Source organism: Somniosus microcephalus, chromosome 3 (assembly GCF_052327205.1).
Source record: "Somniosus microcephalus isolate GS21.2 chromosome 3, FLI_Smic_1.0, whole genome shotgun sequence".
Taxonomy (NCBI): Eukaryota; Metazoa; Chordata; class Chondrichthyes; order Squaliformes; family Somniosidae; genus Somniosus; species Somniosus microcephalus.
In genome coordinates this window covers 309,653,462-309,674,369 of record NC_140989.1, presented here as the reverse complement: position 1 = coordinate 309,674,369, position 20,908 = coordinate 309,653,462, and the positions used below count along the sequence as shown (strand labels likewise).

Here is a 20,908-nt window from a genome sequence, read left to right as displayed (position 1 = left end):
CTGACCATCGCTCCTCCAGAGATGTCAGTCTATTCTGAACACTCACCATGTTTTCAACACTCTGGCGACTTAGCTCCTCCATAGCCGTAGCCATCCTCTCCTCTACTGTAGCCATCCTTTCCACGGAGGTTGCCATCCTTTCTGTGGTGATGCGTTCATGCGCCAATTACTCCACAAAGGCTCTGCTCATGTTCGCTATGGATTCCTCATTCGCTCCACACTCGCAGCGACCCTGGAGACAAAACCTGCCAGAGACTCCTGCATCTGTGCATGGAGATCCATCACCTCTTCTCTTGCGGATGGACCCAGAGGCAGAGGGTCGACATGCAGCTGAGCTGAGCTGGCAGAGTCCTGCGCCCTCCACTCCTGTCCCTGTCTCCACCATCTGCTGATGCTCACTTGTGAGCTGTGATACACCAGGTGACAACACTACTCTATCTCGCGAAGGTCCCACCGAGGTGTGAGTGTCTGCGCTGGTGCTGGGTGCGCTGAATTCTGCTGACGCTGCGCCCTCAAAGGTTGGAGCTTCCTCTGAGGCGTCTCGCTGCTCAGCCTCTTCCTCCTCCGCAGTGGGGACGAGGGCTTTGGATGGTCCTGTGGGGGAGTAAAGGAAAGCGTTAGAGATGTGATGCCAAGGTTACATGCACATTGGATTTTGCAGATGCTCATAAGTCCAAATGATGTAGCTTCAGAATCATAACAGCGACTCATGCTATGTCAGTGAGAGAGATGGAAAATTATTCTGTCACCAGCTTGCGGGACTGCCCCTGCCTCTCCTTCCCCAGCTTCGTCAGCCACATCAGCCCCGACAATTTCCAGCACTCCTTCCTCTCAGGGGGTCAGGTGGACTATTGAGGGTGGGCCTCCCCCAGTCCTGGCTCGCTCTCTGTTGTTGTGAGCTCTCTTTTCCTGCAATGAGGGAGACAAGTGGAGTTTGAGTGAGAATGAAGGAGTGAGTGTAGAGATTGCATAGCATAGATACTTAGAGGGAGACAAAGATGGTGTGAGGCTACAAGACCAAGGGCCTTCCCTGTGTGTTGTCAGTTGTGCTCAAAGCATCAGAGTGAGAGGGAGTGTGAGGGCTGCATGGTGGAATAGTTATGTGAATGTGAGCATAGAGAGGGAATGGGTAAGGGTGCATGGATGTGACTGTGAAGTGGGATGTGGAGGAAGAAAGTGCTAAAGCTAAGTGCTGGTGGGGAAAAGCAATGGGGATCAGTTTGAGGGTGATGGAAACTTCATACTTACTTTTCCTGTACGGTGAAGGTCATGGAATCGCTTCCGACACTGTATCCAGGTTCTTCTGGTGACGCCCAGCGAGTTGACATCTGCTGTCACCTGCATCCATGCAGCCTTGGTCTCAGTGGGAGGCCTCTTCCTCCCTGACCTAGGGAAGAGGACCTCTCCGTGGGCCCTCACCCCATCCAATGATGCCTGCAGTGAAGCCTCGTCAAATTTGCAGGCAGCTCGGGGTCTGACACTGGCCACAGCTGCTGCAGGCTCCTCTGCCATCCTGTGTGGTTCGTATGGAAGCCTGCAGAGGTTGCAATGCTTGCTGTGGGCCTTAAAAGCACCATGAATGATGACATCATACTGTGCGACTTTCTGACTGGAAATAGTCAATTAGCAAGGGTTCCCACATGCTGGAAATGAATTGGCCAATTGAGGGAAAATTGCATCAATCTGGCAGACCCATTTACATTCGTGTGGGAACCCCGACATTCGGGGAACCTGACAATGCCCCACACCTGCGGGAAAATCGGCCTCAATGAGTCTTTTGAATGTTGAGCTAATGGGACCTAATATAAACCAGGAGTAAGGAAGAGGTAGGAATCTATAAGCAAAGACTTTACATCTAGAACTTACATTCCTTGGTACAGAGGCAACTGCTCCAAGCTGGGCTCTATAGTTTATTCTCTAACAATGAAGCTGTGTTTAACCTGTCCTGTCACTTTAATGCTACTGCTCAAGTATTCCTAAATGGCCATGCCAAGGCAATTGTGACTTCTTCTAAGCTCCTGAGATCAAGTAGAGGGCAATTGTAGCTGCTAGTTTCTGATTTCCGGTCAGAAGAAGCCAGCATGAAATGGTGGTTTTTCTTTTTTTTTTGCATTTGTAACAAAGTGTGAAGGGCACACATTAGTTGCAATATTAGATACAGGAAACTTTCTGGTATCCGGCACGGACGGGACCAACGTGTTGCTGGTTCATCAACAATTCCGGATAACCGAACGCTATAGTAAAAGATATGGAGCTCAGAGCTCCGTATAAAGCAACAACAGCTTCAAAACAATCGGCACAAGTTGCAAGCGTCTCTGTAGCTTCAGCTACACCCTTGCAAAGCAACAAATAGAGTAAAAAAAAGTAACAAAAAGTTACCTGAACCGACTCCTGAATTTTGCCGGTGGATAGAGCGTTCCGGTTATTTAGGGGCTGGTTAATCGAAAGTTTCCTGTATGTATATAACATGGGAATGATCGGTTCATCTCAACTGTCTTTCAGGCGTTTCCAGAGGAGTGGGATTCATTCGTTTTGATAAAAGGATAGAAGCAGAGGAAGCAATCAAGGGACTGAATGGGCAGAAACCTTCCAGCGCTACAGAACCAATTACTGTGAAGTTTGCCAATAATCCCAGCCAGAAAACAAGCCAAGCACTACTTTCACAGCTGTATCAGTCACCTAGCAGACGTTATCCTGGGCCACTGCATCACCAGGCTCAGAGGTTCAGGTAATAACAAAGTACATACAGTACCATAATCGGAGCAACTTTTAGGTGTCTTGTATTTTATATAGATTGTTTTTAAAATTAAACTAACATCTTAAACTGAATTAATAGTTTTAGTGACATTTTTGTTCATTGTAATCATCACTTACGAGTAAAATTGATTTTGTGTGAAATAGAAAAATAACTGAAATGTTTATGATTAAATTTGAGCTTCCTACCAGCAATAAAGCATCCAGTATAAACTACAGTTTTATAATAGCTTCTATCCTATTTAATAATTCTCAAAGGGTTAAGTAGGGAAGGTGGAAATATAAAGAGAAAGCATACACTATCATACGAGTTGAAGTAGGAAGTCAAAGTTCAGGACATTGAACACAGACTTATCTTTGCTTCAGGAGTAGAGGCAAACAACTTTTAAAAATTGGTTTTAAATAGTCTTTTACACCTCCTTGTTCTTATTAGCTCTACCAAGACAGCAAATCTAATTATTAGTATCATCTTAACATTCAAATGTTGGCAGATTTAATTTACTTGTTTAAGCACAAAAAGGACCAAAAATTCAATGCAAGTTACAGGGACCAATTTTCCTACGTTCAATGCCCAGGGAATGCCTATTCATTGGGTGCAATAGTGAGGAAAAAAGGGCGGAGACCTTTGCAGAATTCCTGAGGATTCCCTGAGGGGTGAAACAGCCTGTGAACTGTAATATGTGCGGGCCATGCACTGCATGTATTGAGGAGGAGGAGGTGCTCCCGCCCCCCCCCACCCCCGCGTCTCACTTTTCCTGTCATTCCCCTGGGAAAGTGCTCAGATACAGGGGTTTCCAAACAAGTTGCTGGTGAGCCTTGAACGCCCCACTCCTTCAGATCAGAGGATTTGAGGGGGGCTAGGCAACAAGGTGGAAAAGGCCCTAAAGGTGAGTTGCAGGGCTCCTGCAATCTGAAGGCCTTCTTAGATGCTTTTCTGCAACAGCAACCAAAAGATCCTAAGACCAGTCCCACAGCTTCAGGCCTTTCAGACTTACAGCTACACTTCTCTTTCCGATTCCCAGTGCAAAGTCCTGCCAGTGGGTATGCCTGTACCAAGGATGCAACCAGGCCAAGTTCAAGACCTAGCCCACCAAATTTGGGCAAAAAGTTCAGTACCTGGGCAATGGGGTGTGGAGGGGCCATAAATATCAACCCCATAGTCTTAGACTGAAATATGTTCACTTTGTCCTACTGTTTTAAGGCAAGGATTCAGGTTTATAATGAAGTCTTATACAATCTTTTATCTATTGGTTTTTGGGCCCAGCAAATATGAATATTTGTTGGGAACCCAGCTTGACTCCTAAAGTTACGTAACTGGCAAAAATAGTGCAACATTATATAACACAGACTTCAAACTTCCATTGGCCGCAACCCCAGCATTTCAGTCAGAGTTGTGCCCACTGATGCCCTCCAGTGCTGACCCTTTCAGAATCAGGAAAAAGGGCACCTTATTAGCATGGGACCAGCACAGTGCCACTATAAGCACCTCTTGGGTGTCTGCTGGCCCTAAGCTGCTAGAAGATCCAGCCTCTACTGCTAAGTCTTGGTTTGGGAGGTAGGGAAATGGCATCAGGGACTGGAACAACTCGAGATAAGCCCCAAGTGGCTCCATTTGTAAGGGGGCCTTGTTAACCCAAAAATAATCAACCTACTATAGTCTTCAGGGGTCCAGGCCACTTTCCTGGCCTGGATCTCCATGGTGTTTCCAGTTGAAATCTTGAAGAGTTACACCGAATCTCTGTGAGATCAAGGATACAGGAACTTCCAGTGCTGTTGTATAGGGCAGATGGAGATTCTGCCCTTTACAAAGCCCCACACATATTGGGAGTGCATCCTGGTTCCGGCCGTTTTCCACCCTTTCTGCATTATTCCCACTGATGTTGCCACAAGGATGCAACAGAAGGTTGGTAGAATTTTGGCCCCACAATTTTTGTAAGGAATAAATAAGCACTGTAACTTTATCCCTTAGAGCAAAAATAAAAAATACATACTGAAACCTGTCCCTCCATATAAACTTTCTTACCCATACAGCCATTCCCTTGACCTTTCTATTTCCTGTGTCCTCTCTACACCCCTGGTCTCTATCACAGACAAGGCCAGTTGCAACCATTTCCTGTATCTTTCACCACCCACATAACCTTACTCCCTTCCAACCTAATTTCGATCTGTATCCCAGCTGCCCAGCCTTTGACCTTCCATTCGCCATGATACATCTGCAGCCATCGATCTGCTCACCCACTCCATAACCTCCACCATTGATACACTTATCCCCAGCAAAACTCTCCCTGGTATAGACCCCACCTTTGCTCCCTCCGGTCCAATGGGTGCAGAAGAGCGCAACTCGTACTTGAGAAACTAATGGGACTAAAAGCCGACAAATCCCCTGGACCTGATGGCCTACATCCTGAGGTTCTAAAAGAGATGGCTGCAGAGATATATCCCCAGATTCTGGAACTGTCCCAGCGGATTGGAAGGTAGCAAATGTAACCCTGCTATTCAAGAAAGGACGGAAAGAGAAAAGGGGGAACTACAGGCCAGTTAGCCTGACATCAGTTGTCAGGAAAATGCTGGAATCCATTATTAACAGGTAACAGGGCACTTAGAAAATCATAATATGATTAGGCAGAGTCAACATGATTTTATGAAAAAGAAAATTGTGTTTGATAAATTTAGTAGAGTTTATTGAGGATGTAACTAGCAGGGTAGATAAAGGGGAGTCAGTGGATGTAGTATATTTGGATTTCCAAAAGGCATTCGATAAAGTTCCACTTAAAAGTCTGTCACGCAAGATAAGGGCTCATGGGGTTGGGGGTAATATATTAGCATAGCTAGAGGATTGGTTAACGGACAGAAAACAGAGAGTAGCAATAAATGGGTCATTTTCAGGTTGACTGGCTGTAACTAGTGAGGTGCCGCAAAGATCAGTGCTTAGGCCTCAGCTATTTACAATCTATATTAAGGACTTCGATGAAGGGACCGAGTGTAATGTATCCAAGTTTGCTGACGATACAAAACTAGATGGGAAAGGAAGCTGTGAGGAGGACACAAAGAGGCTCCAAAGGGATATAGACAGGTCAAGTGAGTGGGCAATAAGGTGGCAGATGGACTTTAATGTGGGGAAATGTGAGGTTATTCACTATCGTAGGAAGAATAGGAAAAAAGAATATTTTTTAAATGGTGACAAACTGAAGCGCTATCAATTACTCATAAAAGACTGAGAGTTAGAAGAGTAACTAAAGGCTTTTATTAACAACAGAATGAAGGTCTGCCTCGAGTGGTCGACCGGTCCAGGATACAGGGCTGGGGAGCAGTCACCTTTATACTAGGACCTGTGGGAGGAGTCAGCCGAGGCATGTCCAGGCATGTACACAGTGGAATACAAACAGGAATACAAACAGTGGTTTACCACACAAACTACTTAATTGTTCGTGTTCAGAGAGATTTAAGTGTCCTAGTACAAGAAACACAGAGCATGAGCATGCAGGTACAGCAAGAAATTAGGAAAGCAAATGGCATGCTGACCTTTATTGCAAGGGGGTTGGAGTACAAGAGTAAGGAAGTCTTACTACATTTGTACAGGGCTTTGGGGCAACCACACCTGGGGTACTGTGCATAGATTTGGTCTCGTTATCTAAGGAAGACTATACTTGCCTTAAAGGCAGTGCAACGAAGGCTCATTAGATTGATTCCTGGGATGAGAGGGTTGTCCTACGAGGAGAGATTGAGTAGATTGAGCCTATACTCTCAGGAGTTTAGAAGAATGAAAAGTTATCTCATTGAAACATATAAGATTCTGAGGGGAATTGACAGGGTAGATGCTGAGAGATCGTTTCCCCTGGCTGGAGAGTCTAGTACTGGGGTAATAGTCTCCGGCTAAGGGTCGACCTTTTAACACTGAAATGAGAAGGAATTTCTTCACTCAGAGGGTTGTGAATCACTGGAATCCTCTACCCCAAAGGGCTGTGGATGCTCAGTCATTGAGTATTTTCAGGGTTGAGATAGATAGATTTTTGGACTCTAGGGGAATTGAGGGATCTGAGGATTGGGCGGGAAAGTGGAGTTGAGGTCGCAAATTAGCCATGATCTTATTGAATGGCTGAGCAGGCTCGATGGGCCATATGGCCTACTCCTGCTCCTATTTCTTATGTTCTTATGTAACTGAGTTAGCCATCCATCACCTGATCTGGCTGGACCATCAAGCCTCACGCCCTCTGCCAAAAACTCACACTAGTCCAGGATCATCCTGGGGGGCAAAGATAGCCCCTGGCTACTTTTCTGCACTACCAACCATCTCCTTAAACCTCTCTCCCTGCCCCTTCCACCCTCCCCTCCAGCAACAAGTATGAGGAGCGTGTGGACTTCTTTATCATTAACATTGAGGCCAGTCATTCCACTGCCTCTGCTGATTCCCCACGCCCTAGCCCTGAACTCGCATCTTTCTCCAGTTTCTCTCCTGTCTCCCTGAGCTCACCTTGTCCTTGAGACTCACCTCCTGCTTCCCATGACCTCATTCCTGCACCCAACCTCCCTTTTTAGCCTCCATGCTAACTTGACATTATAAATGGTTCCTTCTCCTCAGATAATGTCCTCCACCCTTTCAAAATACCTGTCATCACCTCTTCCTCAAAGAACCCACTCTTGATCCCTCTCCTTGCAAACTACCGCCCCATCTCCAACCTCCCTTTCCTCTGTAAAGTTCTTGTCACCTCCTAAATCCGTGCACTTTTTTTTCCTGCAACTCCCCAGTTTGAATCTCTCCAATCAGGTTTCCGCCCCTGCCACAGTGCTGACACGGCTGTAACTAAATTCACAAATGACATCCTCTGTGATTATGACTCTCCTTGTTGTCCTCAACCTTTCTATAATCTTTGACATAGTCGACCACACCATCCTCCTCCAATCCCTCTTTCCCCCCCCCCCCCGTCATTGTTCAGCTCAGTAGGATTGCCTTTTCTTGGTTCCACTGTTACCTATTCGATTATAGCCAGACCATCTTCAGCAATGGCTCCTCTTCCCGCCACCGCACCACTATCTTCAGAATCCCGCAAGGATCTGTCCTTGGGCCTCTCCCCTTCCTCATCAACATGCAGTCCCTTGGTGACATCGTCTTCAGACGTGTGGTCAGGTTGTACATATACGCTGACAATGCCAGTTTTGTTGACGCCCTCCACTGCCTCTGTGTTGTCAGACAACTTGTCCGATTTCCAGTAATGTATAGAATTTCCTCCAGTTAAACACTGGGAAGATTGAAACCATCATCTTCGGCTCTGCTACAAAATCCGTATATTCATCACCAATTTTATCGCCCTTCCCGACCATTGTCTCAGGCTGAACAAGACTGTTTGTAACCTCGACGTCCTGTTTGACCACGAGTTGAGCTTCAGACCCCATATACTCTCCATCATAAAAGACTGCCGACTTCCACCTCTGCAACATCACCAGCCTCTGCCTCAGCCCAACTGCCACTGAAACCCTCATTGACTCAATTATTCTAGTGCTCTCCTGTTTGGACTCCCATCCTCCACACTCCATAAATTTCAATTTGTCCTAAACTCTGCTACCTGTATTCTATTCCACACAAAGTCCCACTCACTCATCATCCCTGTCCTTGCTGACCTACATTGTTCCCAGTCTTCCCAACACCTTCAACTAAAAATTCTCATTTTCTTATTTAAATACCTTCATGGCCTATCCCCTCCATATCTGTAACCTCCACCCCTACAACCCAACACTTCCCCAAGCTCTCTGTTCCTCTAAATCTGACCTTTTGTGCCCCCTCTCTCCAATCGCATCCATACCTTCAGCCGTCGAGACCCCGCAATCTGGAATTCCTTCCCTGAACCCACCACTTTGACCAAGCTTTTATTCCCCCCATCCTAGTATTTCCTTCTTTGGCTCAGCATTCATTTTTGTCTGATTACTGCTCTGCGAAACGCCTTGGGATGATTTTCTACATTAACAGGAATGTATAAATTTAAGCTATTGTTGTTGAAAACCCTAGGTTACAGTTTATATCGCACAAATAATCGATCTGACAACTCAAAAGCAAGAAATCCAAGAGTGAGCTATGGTCAATGGTTCACGTGGGATAAAGTTCATATCCTACAGCTCTTATTTATTCTGCCTATAGCACATTAAATAATTTAAAAATAAGTTTAACTGTTTTAATTATGATGTATATTGATGCATTGATTAAAGACTGTCTCTAATGATGTCAATGAGAACAATTTTATTATCATGGTACTATCTTGTCCATATTTTCATATTTCAAGGAGATTGCATAAAATTTGCAATAGACAAAACCAGTGGTGAAAAATTGAGGGTTTCCTTAGATTCAAGGCCTTGTATTATAAAATATTTCAATATCAAAAATACACTGTAGCCGTAATAATTAAGCTGCACCTGAAAACCTGTTTATGACTAACTTTAGGGTCTATTCCTAGTTATTATATTACTGGGGTACGGTAGCATAGTGGTTATCCGGAGACGTGAGTTCAAATCCCACCACAGCAGCTGGGGAATTTAAATTTAGTTAATTAAATAAATCTGGAATAAAAGTTAGTATCAGTGATGGTGACCAGTAATGACACTAGCGGATTGTCATAAAAACCCATCTGGTTCACTAATGTTCTTTAGGGAAGGAAATCTGCCATCTTTACCCAGTCTGGCCTATCTGTGACTCCAGACCAACAGCAATGTGGTTGACTCTTAACTGCCCTCTGAAATGGCCTAGCAAGCCACTCAGTTGTAGCAAATCGCTACAGAAAATAATAGCAACAATAAAACCGGACAGACCACCCGGCATCGACCTAGGTACCAGATTCAGACACAGTAAAAGCACACCCAGCCCAGTCGACCCTGCAAAGTCCTCATTAACATCTGGGGACTTGTGCCAAAATTGGGCGAGCTGTGCCACAGATACTCACAGAATCATACCTTTCAGCCAATGTCCCAGACTCCTCCATCACCATCCCTTGGTATGTCCTGTGCCACCAGCAGGACAGACCAACCAGAGGTGGCATAGTGGTATACAGTCGAGAGGGAGTCCTCAATATTGACTCCGGATCCCATGAAGTCTCTTGGCATCAGGTCAAACATGGGCAAGGAAATCTCCTGCTGATTACCACCTCCCACCCTCCCTCAGCTGATATAGATTGGACAAATCAAATTGGCAAAGGTAGCCTTGAGGAAGAGTTCATAGAGTGTATTTGGAATTGTTTCTTAGAACAATACATTGAACCAGGGAGCAGGCTATTTCAGATCTGGTAATGTGTAATGAGATATAATTAATTAATGATTCTAGGGAAGAGTGATCATAGCATGTTAGAATTTCAAATTCATTTTGAGGGTGAGAAACTTGGATCTCAAACTAGTGTCCTGAACTTAAATAAAGGCAATTACAAAGGTATGAAGACAAAGTTGGCTAAAGTGGACTGGGAAAATAGATTAAAGGGTAAGACGGTAGATAAGCAGTGACAGACATTTCAGGAGATATTTCATAACTCTCAGCAAAAATATATTCCAGTGAGAAAGAAAGACTCTAAGAGAAGAATGAACCATCCGTGGCTAACTAAGGAAGTTAAGGATGGTATCAAATTGAAAACCAAGACATACAATGATGCGAAGATTAGTGTTAGGCCAGAGGATTGGGAAAATTTTATAAACCAGCAAAGGATGACTAAAAAAATAATAAAGAGAGAGAAGATAGATTATGAGAGTAAACTAGCAAGAAATATAAAAACAGACAGTAAGAGTTTCTACAGGTATATAAAAAGGAAGAGAGTAACTAAAGTAAACGTTGGTCCCTTAGAGGATGAGACTGGGGAATTAATAATGGGAAACGGAAATGGCAGAGACTTTGAACAAATATTTTGTATCGGTCTTCACGGTAGAAGACACTAAAAGCATCCCAGTAATAATAGATAATCAAGGGGCTATAGGGAGGGGAGAACTTAAAACAATCACCATCACTGGAGAAAAAGTACTAGGCAAACTTTTGGGATTTTTTTTTTATTCGTTTATGGGATGTGGGCGTCACTGGCAAGGCCAGCATTTATTGCCCATCCCTAATTGCCCTTGAGAAGGTGGCGGTGAGCCGCCGCCTTGGACTGCGGTATTCCCACAGTGCTGTTAGGTAGGGAGTTCCAGGATTTTGACCCAGCGACGATGAAGGATCGGCGATATACTTCTAAGTCAGGATGGTGTGTGACTTGGCGGGGAACTTGGAGGTGGTGGTGTTCCCATGCCCCTGCTGCCCTTGTCCTTCTAGGTGGAAGAGGTCGCGGCTTTGGGAGGTGCTGCCGAAGAAGCCTTGGAAGGTTGACATGGTTGACTAAAAGTGGACAAGTCCCCTGGACCTGATGGCCTGCATCCTAAGATCTTAAAAGAAGTTGCTGCAGAGATAGTGGATGCATTGGTTGTAATCTACCAAAATTCCCTGGATTCTGGCGAGGTCCCAGCAGATTGGAAAACCACAAATGTAACACCCCTATTCAAGAAAGGAGGGAGACAGAAAGCAGGAAACTATAGGCCAGTTAGCCTAACATCTGTCATTGGGAAAATGCTGGAGTTCATCATTAAGGAAGTAGTAGCAGAACATTTAGAAAATCATAATACAGTCAAGCAGAATCAGTATGGTTTTATGAAAGGGAAATCATGTTTGAAAAATTTGCTAGAGTTCTTTGACGATATAACGAGCAGGGTGGATAAAGGGAACCAGTAGATGTTCTGTATTTGGATTTCCAGAAGGCATTCAATAAGGTGCCACATAAAAGGTTACTGCACAAGATAAGAGCTCATGGGGTTGGGGGTAATATGGGCATGGATAGAGGATTGGCTAACCAACAGGAAACAGAGTCAGGATAAATGGGTAATTTTCAGGTTGGCAAACTGTAACTAGTGGGGTGCCACAGGGATCAGTGCTGGGGCCTCAGCTGTTTACAATCTATATTAATGACTTGGATGAAGGGACTGAGTGTAATGTAGCCAAATTTGGTGATGATACAAAAATAGGTGGGTTGCAAGTTGTGAAGAGGACACAAAGAATCTGCAAAGGGATACAGATAGGTTAAGTGAGTGGGCAAAAGTTTGGCAGATAGAGTATAATGTGGGAAAATGTGAGGTTATCCACTTTGGTAGGAAAAATAAAAAAGCAAATTATTTTTATTTAAATGGAGGGAGACCACAAAATGCTGTGGTACAGAGAGATCTGAGGGTCCTTGTACGTGAAACACATAAAGTTAGCAAGCAGGTACAGCAAGTAATTAGGAAGGCAAATGGAATGTTGGCCTTTATTGCAAGGGGGATGGAGTATAAAGGTAGGGAAGTCTTGCTACAACTGTACAGGGCGTTGGTGAGACCACACCTGGAGTACTGCTTACAGTTTTGGTCTCCTTATTTAAGGAGGGATAAACTTGCATTGGAGGCAGTTCAGAGAAGGTTCACTAGGTTAATTCCCGAGATGAAGGGGTTGTCTTATGAAGAAAGGTTGAGCAGGTTGGGCCTATACTCATTGGAGTTTAGAAGAATGAGGGGTGATCTTACTGAAACGTATAAGATTCTGAGGGGGCTTGACAGGGTAGATGCAAAGAGGATGTTTCCCCTCGTGGGGGAATCTAGAACTAGGGGGCATAGTTTCAGAATAAGGGGTCGCCCATTTAAAACAGAGATGAGGAGGAATTTCTTCTCTCTGAGGGTCGTGAATCTTTGGAATTCTCTACCCCAGAGAGCTGCGGAGGCTGTGTCATTGAATATATTTAAGGTGGAGATAGGCAGATTTTTGAACGATAATGGAGTCGAAGGTTATGGGGCGCGGGTAGGAAAGTGGAGTTGACGCCAAGACCAGATCAGCCATGATCTTATTGAACGGCGGAGCAGGCTCGAGAGGCCAAATGGCCTATTCCTGCTCCTATTTCTTATGTTTTTATGTTCTTATAGATCAGTACTCCTCCATGTTGAACACCACCTGGTAGAAGCACTGAGGGTAGCAAGGGCACAGAATGTACTCTGAGAGTGGGACTTCAGCGACCATCACCAAGAGTGGCTCGGTAGCACTACTGCTGGCCGAGTCCTAAAGGACACAGCTGCCAGACTGGGCTTGTGGCAGATGGTGAGCAATCTAAGACAAGGGAAAAACCTACTTGAACTCGTTCTTGCCAATCTACCTGTCGCAGATGAAAGAAAGACTTGTATTTATATAGCACCTTCCACAATCACCAGTCGTCCCAAAGCGCTTTATAGCTAAAAAGTACTTTTGAAGTGTAGTCACTGTTGTAATGTAGGAAACGCAGCAGCCAATTTGCTCTCAGAGAGCTCCCACAAACAGCAATGTGATAATGACCAGATAATCTGTTTTTGTTGTGGGATAAATATTGGACAGGGCACTGGGGATAAATTCCCCTACTCCTCTTCTAAATAATGCCATAGAATCTTTTACGTCCACCTGAGAGAGCAGACGGGGCCTCGGTTTAATGTCTCATCCGAAAGACGACACCTCAGTACTGCACTGGAGTGTCAGCCTAGACTTTTGTGCTCAAGTGGAGTGGGACTTAAACCCACAACCTTCTGACTCATCTGTCCAAGAGACAGCATTGGTGGCAGTGACCAACGTACAGTCCTTGTGGAGACTAAGTCCTGTCTCCACACTGAGGACACCCTCCATTGTGTGGCACTACCAACGTGCTAAATGGGATAGATTCAGAACCGGTCTAGCAGCTCAAAACTGGGCATCCATGAGGCGCTGTGGACCATCAGCAGCAGCACAATTATATTCCACTACATTCTGTAACCTCATGGCCCAGCATATACCTCCCTCTACCATTACCATCAAGCCAGGGGATGAATCCTGTTTCAATGAGGAGTGCAAAAGAGCATGCCAGGAGCAGCACCAGGCGTATCTAAAAATGAGGTGCCAACCTGTGGAATCTGCAACTTCATGCATGCTAAAAAGAGGAAGCAGCATGCTATAGACCGAGCTAAGCGATCTCAGAACCAACGGATCAGATCAATGCTCTGCAGTCCTGTCACATCCAGTCATGAATGGTGGTGGACAGTTAAACAACTAACGGGAGGAGGGAGCTCCATGAACATCCCCATCCTCAATGATGGTGGAGCCCAGCACGCAAGTGCAAAAGACAAGGCTGATGCAGTTGCAACCATCTTCAGCCAGAAGTGCCGAGTGGATAATCCATATCGGCCTCCTCCTGAGGTCCCCACCATCACAGAAGCCAGTCTTCAGCCAATTAGATTCACTCCACATGATACCAAGAAACGGCTGAGTGCACTGGATACAGCAAAGGCTATGGGCCCCGACAACATCCCAGCTGTAGTGCTGAAGACGTGCTCCAGAACAAGCTGTGCCTCTTCCCAAGCTGTTCCAATACAGCTACAACACTGGCATCTACCTGACAAAGTGGAAAATTGCCCAGGTATGTCCTGTCCACAAAAAACAGGACAAATCCAATCCGGCCAGTTACCGCACCACCAATCTACTCTCAATCAAAAGCAAAGTGATGGAAGGGGTCATTGACCGTGCTAGCAAACGGCATTTAGTCACCAATAACCTGCTCACCGATACTCAGTTTGGGTTCCGCCAGGACCACTCGGCTCCAGACCTCACTGCAGCCTCGGTCCAAACATGGATAAAAGAGCTGAATTCCAGAGGTTAGAGTGACTGCCCTTGACATCAAGGCAGCATTTGACCGAGTGTGACATCAAGGAGCCCTAGTAAAATTAAAGTCCATGGGAATCAGGGGGAAACTCTCCACTGGCTGGAGTCATACCTAGCACAAAGGAAGAGGGTTGTGGTCGTTAGAGGCCAATCATCTCAGCCCCAGGACATCGCTGCAGGAGTTCCTCAGGGCAGTATCCGAGGCCCAAACATCTTCAGCTGCTCATCAGTGACCTTCATTTAATAATGTCAGAAGTGGGGATGTTCGCTGATGATTGCAGTGTTCAGTTCCATTCGCAACTCCTCAGATAATGAAGCAGTCCGTGCCCGCATGCAGCAAGACCTGGACAACATTCAGGCTTGGGCTGAAAAGTGGCAAGTAACATTCGTGCCACAAAAGTGGCAGGCAACAACATTTCCAACAAGCGAGAGTCTAGCCACCTCCCCTTGACATTCAACAACATTACCATCATCAAAACCCCCACCATCAACATCCTGGGGGTCACCATTGACCAGAAACTTAACTGGACCAGCCACATAAATACTGTGGCTACAAGAGCAGGTCAGAGGCTGGGTATTCTGTGGCGAGTGACTCACCTCCTGACTCCCCATAGCCTTTCCACCATATACAAGGCACAAGTAAGGAGTGTGATGGAATACTCTCCACTTGCCTGGATGAGTGCAGCTCTAACAACACTGAAGAAGCTCGACACCATCCAAGACAAAGCAGCCCGTTTGATTGGCACCCCATCCACCACCTTAAACATTCACTCGCTCCACCACCAGCGTACCGTGGCTGCACTGTGCACCATCTACAAGATGCACTGCAGAAACTTGTGACGGCTTCTTTAACAGCACCTCCCAAACCCTACCACCTGGAAGTGCATGGGCAGCAGGCACATGGGAACACCACCACCTGTAAGTTCCCCTCCAAATCATGCAGCATCCTGACTTAGAAATATATCGCCGTTCTTTCATCATCGCTGAGTCAAAATCCTGGATCTCCCAACCTAACAGCACTGTGGGAGTACCATCACCACACTGACTGCAGCGGTTCAAGAAGGTGGCTAAGCACCACCTTCTGAAGGGCAATTAGGATGAGCAATAAATGCTGGCCTTGCTAGCAACGCCCACATCCTGTGAATGGATTTAAAAAATCCTACTTGTGGGGTGAATCACAAATGCTACACAATTACGTTAGATGCTAAAATGCTTAAGCCCCGATTTTAACTCTGGGCCATTGGCAGGTTCCCATGGCGCATTTTAACTCCCGTGCCTCATTTTAATATGATTGATGGCTGATTGCATCTGGAAACAGGCAACCAGCCCTTCTCTGCAGCGCAATTTCCGGCAGGCCGTCCAAGGCCTATTTAAAGCAGGAATTTACCTCTTAAAGTGAGGTTGCATTCACTGATGTCAGATGTAAAGAGGGGAATTTCAGAAATGAATCACAGTTCTGCCCAAGGCTTTCAGATGCCATCCTGTAGGTCCTGTTGTAGGAGGTCTCCAGCACCTGCAGACACTGTGCTCCAGACTACCCAGCACGCCTGGACAGAGATAGCTATGAGGTTTAGTGCCAGCAGCACCTCCACTAGGACTTGGGTTCAGTGTAAGGAGAGATCCAATGACTTCAAAAGATCAGCAAGCGTGAGTACAGCTCTTTATTTTTCCATCTTTCTTAACACCTGCCAACGCTCCTATCACCCCCCTCCTCACCACTCTCACCAGTTCCCTACCCTGCATACAGTTACACATTGGGCTGCAACACCCCTCTTTCTCATTCCAAACAAACTCACCTCTTCACAGCCACATCCACACAGCAATCCCTTCTCACATCCTAGCACTTGCACAACCAGCAACTCCTTCCTCGTATCACATTCCACACACGGCTTTACATTCATCACATACCCATCCGCTTTTCATCCAGGTCAACAGATTCACTATATGATCAAGCCCTACACATCCCTACTTACCTTTTCAATAGCCGTTCACTAATTCTCACCCCCTCTTTCTACAGGAAAAGACACCACATAATGTGAAAGAGAAGAGCATGACTGGAGGAGGAGTACCCAGCATTATTGCCTTCACCCAACAGTGCAGGAAGCCTTGGAGATTGGTGGCCAGGGCACTGGGGAATGCCAGGCTGGCAGCTTATCTGAGCAGGTTATCTGCATATTATTTGTTACCCTTCATTCATCTCAGTAAATATTTAGCAAGCTTCACAACTTTAAGCTGCTAATGTCCAGCCTCACAGTGCCATCCAAACTCAAGTCCCCTTTCTCTTTCCGCTAGGTCCTTTTCAGCAGCAAGAACTTCCTGCAGAAGAAGACAACTCGAAGGAAGACAATCCTCCTGAGGATGAACTGTCATACGCTCAATCCCTCCCAAGCACCAGCACAGATATTGGCACTCCGTATGGGTTAGATAGTGAGACAAAGGGCTCTGCCTGTGATGAAATACCCAGCACTCGTAAGTAGCAACTGGTACTGCCAGCAGGGACAGCCCAAGAGAGAGTTCGCCAGAGGGTGAGGTCCTCTCCCAGTTCTGCTTAGCAGGACAGAGATGAGGGCCACGATTTTGCCTTCCGGGGCGACCAGGGTCGGTGGAGGGGTGCAAATCCACTACTGGCTTCATCCCGCTCTGTGAAAAGAATTTTACGCGGATTAGGCTTATTAAGTCTGCACAGAGGTGCTGCAAACACTGACAAGCACTGCACAGAGGTGCACGGCTACACCCAGGCTCTCCCATGACTCCCTCTATATGCTTATGGAACTAGTCACAGCACGCAGGGAGGTCCTCTTCCCTTTCCATGGGTGGAAGAGACCTCCCCAGGAGATCAACGCAGCCTGGTTGCACATTGCACAGGAGGGCACAAGCAGGGATGTCGTCAGGAGGACCAGGCTGCAGTGGTGCAAACCTTTCAATGATCTCAGTAGATCACGAAACACTACTGCAAAGCCATACTCAACCTCATCCTGCTGTACCACTCATCACATCCCCTTCGCTCTACTTTCCTACCCTACTCCTGCACATCCTTACTCTCACCAACTTACTTTGCACCTTCACCCATCCCTCTCTATTTATATTAGCACTTCCCCATCTCACTAGCCACACCTCTCACTCACCCTCATCCTAGTCCAATCATACCAATTAACTTTCAATGGCATTACCATCGCCGAATCCCCCACTATCAACATCCTGGGGGTCACCGTTAACCACAAACTTAATTGGACCAGCCACATAAATACTGTGGCAACAAGAGCAGGTCAGAGGCTAGGTATTCTGCGGCGAGTGTCTCACCTCCTGACTCCCCAAAGCCTTTCCACCATCTACAAGGCACAAGTAAGGAGTGTGATGGAATACTCTCCATTTGCCTAGATGAGTACAGCTCCAACAACACTCAAGAAGCTCGACACCATCCAGGACAAAGCAGCCCGCTTGATTGGCACCCCATCCACCACCTTAAACATTCACTCGCTCCACCACCGGCATACCGTGGTTGCAGTGTGTACCATCTACAAGATGCACGGCAGCAACTCGCCAAGGCTTCTTCGGCAGCACCTCCCAAACCCGCAACCTCTTCCACCTAGAAGGACAAGGGCAGCAGGCACATGGGAACACCACCACCTCCAAGTTCCCTTCCAAGTCAGACACTATCCTGACTTAGAAGTATATCGCCGATCCTTCATCATCGCTGGGTCAAAATCCTGGAACTCCCTACCTAACAGCACTGTGGGAGTACCTTCACCACACGGGCCGCAGCGGTTCAAGAAGGCGGCTCACCACCACCTTTTCAAGGCCAACTAGGGATGGGCAATAAATGCTGGCCTTGCCAGCAACGCCCACATTCCATAAGAAAATAAAAACAGCACATTGTGTGATAGTCAATGTTCATGTGAAGTTTCTGTTAATGTGCTGTCAAACATTGAAATCTTTATTTTCAATACTTTGCATTCTTGGACAGATTTGTGTGCACCTTTGGAAGTGGCTTAGTGAGTTGCACTGAATGGTGAGACATAACGGTACCCCCCGCAATGGTCATATGAGTGTAAAAGGAATGGTTTGGGCATTGTAGGGATGCTTTATGGTGTTGGTGTGGGGTGGTGCCAACCTGGCACATCATGTGGCAGCCAGGGTGTGCAGCATCAAATGAAGTAAATCTGGCTATGGTGAGGCCATCCCTGGTGTCCTGGGCAGCAATGTTGTTTGGTGCTGATGTCCTGTGCAGCACCAGCTGATTGCGGAATAGTTTGGTGTTGTTGGTGCTACTGGTGTGCCTGGTGCTGCTGGTATTGGGGCTGATCGTGGTGGGATTTTGAGGACCAAGGTGAGATTTTTTTCAAGGGCAACAATGCTGATGGAATAGATGGCAGGTGAGGTTGAGATGACAGTGGTGAGAAAGGTTGTTCTAATGAGGTGACACTGGAGAGTTAGCTCCAAACACTTGCAAGCTGCATAAAGCTCAATCTGTCTTCTAAATGGAGTAAGTAACAGCTTCTAACCTTAGAAAGTGAACACCTATGAAATGGGAGCATTTATAGACCATTTGCAGCTGTCAAGTAAAGAAATCATCACATGCTGACACAACACCCAACCTCCTTACCTGACGTGATCCCCAAGCAGCGGGGAAGCCATTGGTGAGCTCTAAAAATCAAAAGGTAAGCATAAAATACTAGTTCATTGCCTCTTAACAACCTCTCTAATGATGTAAATTGCCTCCCCCGCCGCTTGGTGTCGGGTCTGTTCTGCAATGACAGACCCGACATCTGGGAGATCAGTGTGGAGGCGGGTCAACAGCGGGTTCCCTACCCGCTGTCAAAAAAAACATTTCCCAGCAAACCCGCCTCCAAAGGCCCCCGCTCACCCCCCCAAAAAATTCCGGCCGAGGACTTCAAGAGCCCGGTCATGAAAAGAAAACTGCTTGCCTCTCACAAGCAGTTATACCAGGTATTGCAACACCTGCCAAGGTGTTTCAGCACTATGGCAGGAAGTGTGGATGAGCCCACTTTCAGCCTATGTGGTGTCATCTCGCATGGCATTATCATTCTGCAGTCTACCTTGGAGAGAATGGTCACCTCCAGGAACACTGCATCCGGGCTCTGGATGTCAATGTCACCAGCCTTTGCAGCGTTGGTGGAAGCTCAAGCATCTGCCATGCAAGCTATAGGCTCCACCTTGGAGAGACCGATGTCACCTTGGATAGATGGGTGGACTGAATAGAATGGGGCTTTCAAGTTGTCACTTATTTTCTGTAATCTGCTCTCCTGCAGATCAGTAGAAGTGATAAGTCTGTGCTCCTTCGCCACCCCCTCAACCAATACCCACCATGATGCAATGAAGTCAGCTGGGCCACACTGCCCCGCCGGCAGCTGAGGTGCAGTAGTTTGCAGCTGGGCCCTCCAAGGCTCAAACACCCAGAACCCGTCAGCCATGAGCATCTCAAGGTTTTCCACATGAGCAACAGCAGCTTTGCTGAGACCACAGAATTAGGAAATTTTCTTATAGGAAAGGCACCATGGGTTGACATTTAGGAGAGAAATGAATGGAAGGAATTATTGTGCTAGGAATTAAATTCATCACCTTTATCACATTTAGCACTTTGGTCTGCAGTGTGATTTTATAGCAGCTTCTGAGTCTCCGTTGTCAGCATGTCATTGATGTGGAATTTGGCTGAATGATTTCAAAGTTCTTTAATGCAGGATTAAGGGAGTGGTGAAGGATGTAACAATGACTGTTAATGCAGATAGGCTTTGTGTAAGTTTTCATGGCAGGGGATTGAGCGGGTAAACCAGAATCACTGAGCAACTAACTCATCCCTCACGTCTCTTGTTGCAAGGTGTTGAGGTGGTCCTTCTTTTCTGCTGGTTCCTTGCCTTCAACCTGGTCTTCCTCGCCCAAGGAGGAATGCTGCTGTTGCTCTGCCTCCTCCAAATGCAGGTCTCTATGTATACCAGGATGCAGCATACCACTATGATGCGGGACACGCTTTGTGGGGGCATATTGTCAGTGAGCCCCCAGACCTGTCCAGATACCCGAATCTCTGCTTCAGTAGTCCTATGGTGTGCTCAGTAATCATCCTGTTGGTCCTCTGACTTTGATTAAACCTTTATTGCTCAGGCATGATGAGGTAACGGAGGGGTGTCATGGGCCATGTTTGTAGAGGGTATCCCTTGTCCCCCGGCAGCTATCACATCACATTAGTGGAAGGATCAAATATTGGGACGGTTGGGTGTTGTGGGATAAAAACATTGTAACAGCCTCATATGGGTATCTTGCATGAACCTGTTTCTATGATCAGAGACTAGCTGGACATTAATTGAGCGGTTGCCTTTCCTATTCAAGAATGCTGCTGGCTGATGCTATGATTGCAACATGCATGCAGTCAGTAACGCACTGGACACAAGGAAAGCCAGCCACTGCTACAGATCCCCAAGCTCACTTGTGTTGTCTGCTGAGGTATTGGTGACCAGCTTAATGAACTGTGTA

The 20,908-nt window shown here is 46.4% G+C and overlaps 1 protein-coding gene across 6 annotated transcripts in view; it reads left to right on the top strand.

Moving 5' to 3' along the window:
- Window positions 1-20,908, top strand: part of elavl4 (ELAV like neuron-specific RNA binding protein 4) — a 95,495-nt gene that overhangs the window by 70,088 nt on the left and 4,499 nt on the right. For all 6 annotated transcript variants that reach the window (XM_085982893.1, XM_085982894.1, XM_085982892.1 and 3 more), the window contains one exon: window positions 2,503-2,728. In XM_085982893.1, the coding sequence (XP_085839019.1) occupies window positions 2,503-2,728 (226 nt within the window). The remainder of the gene's footprint in view (window positions 1-2,502; window positions 2,729-20,908) is intronic.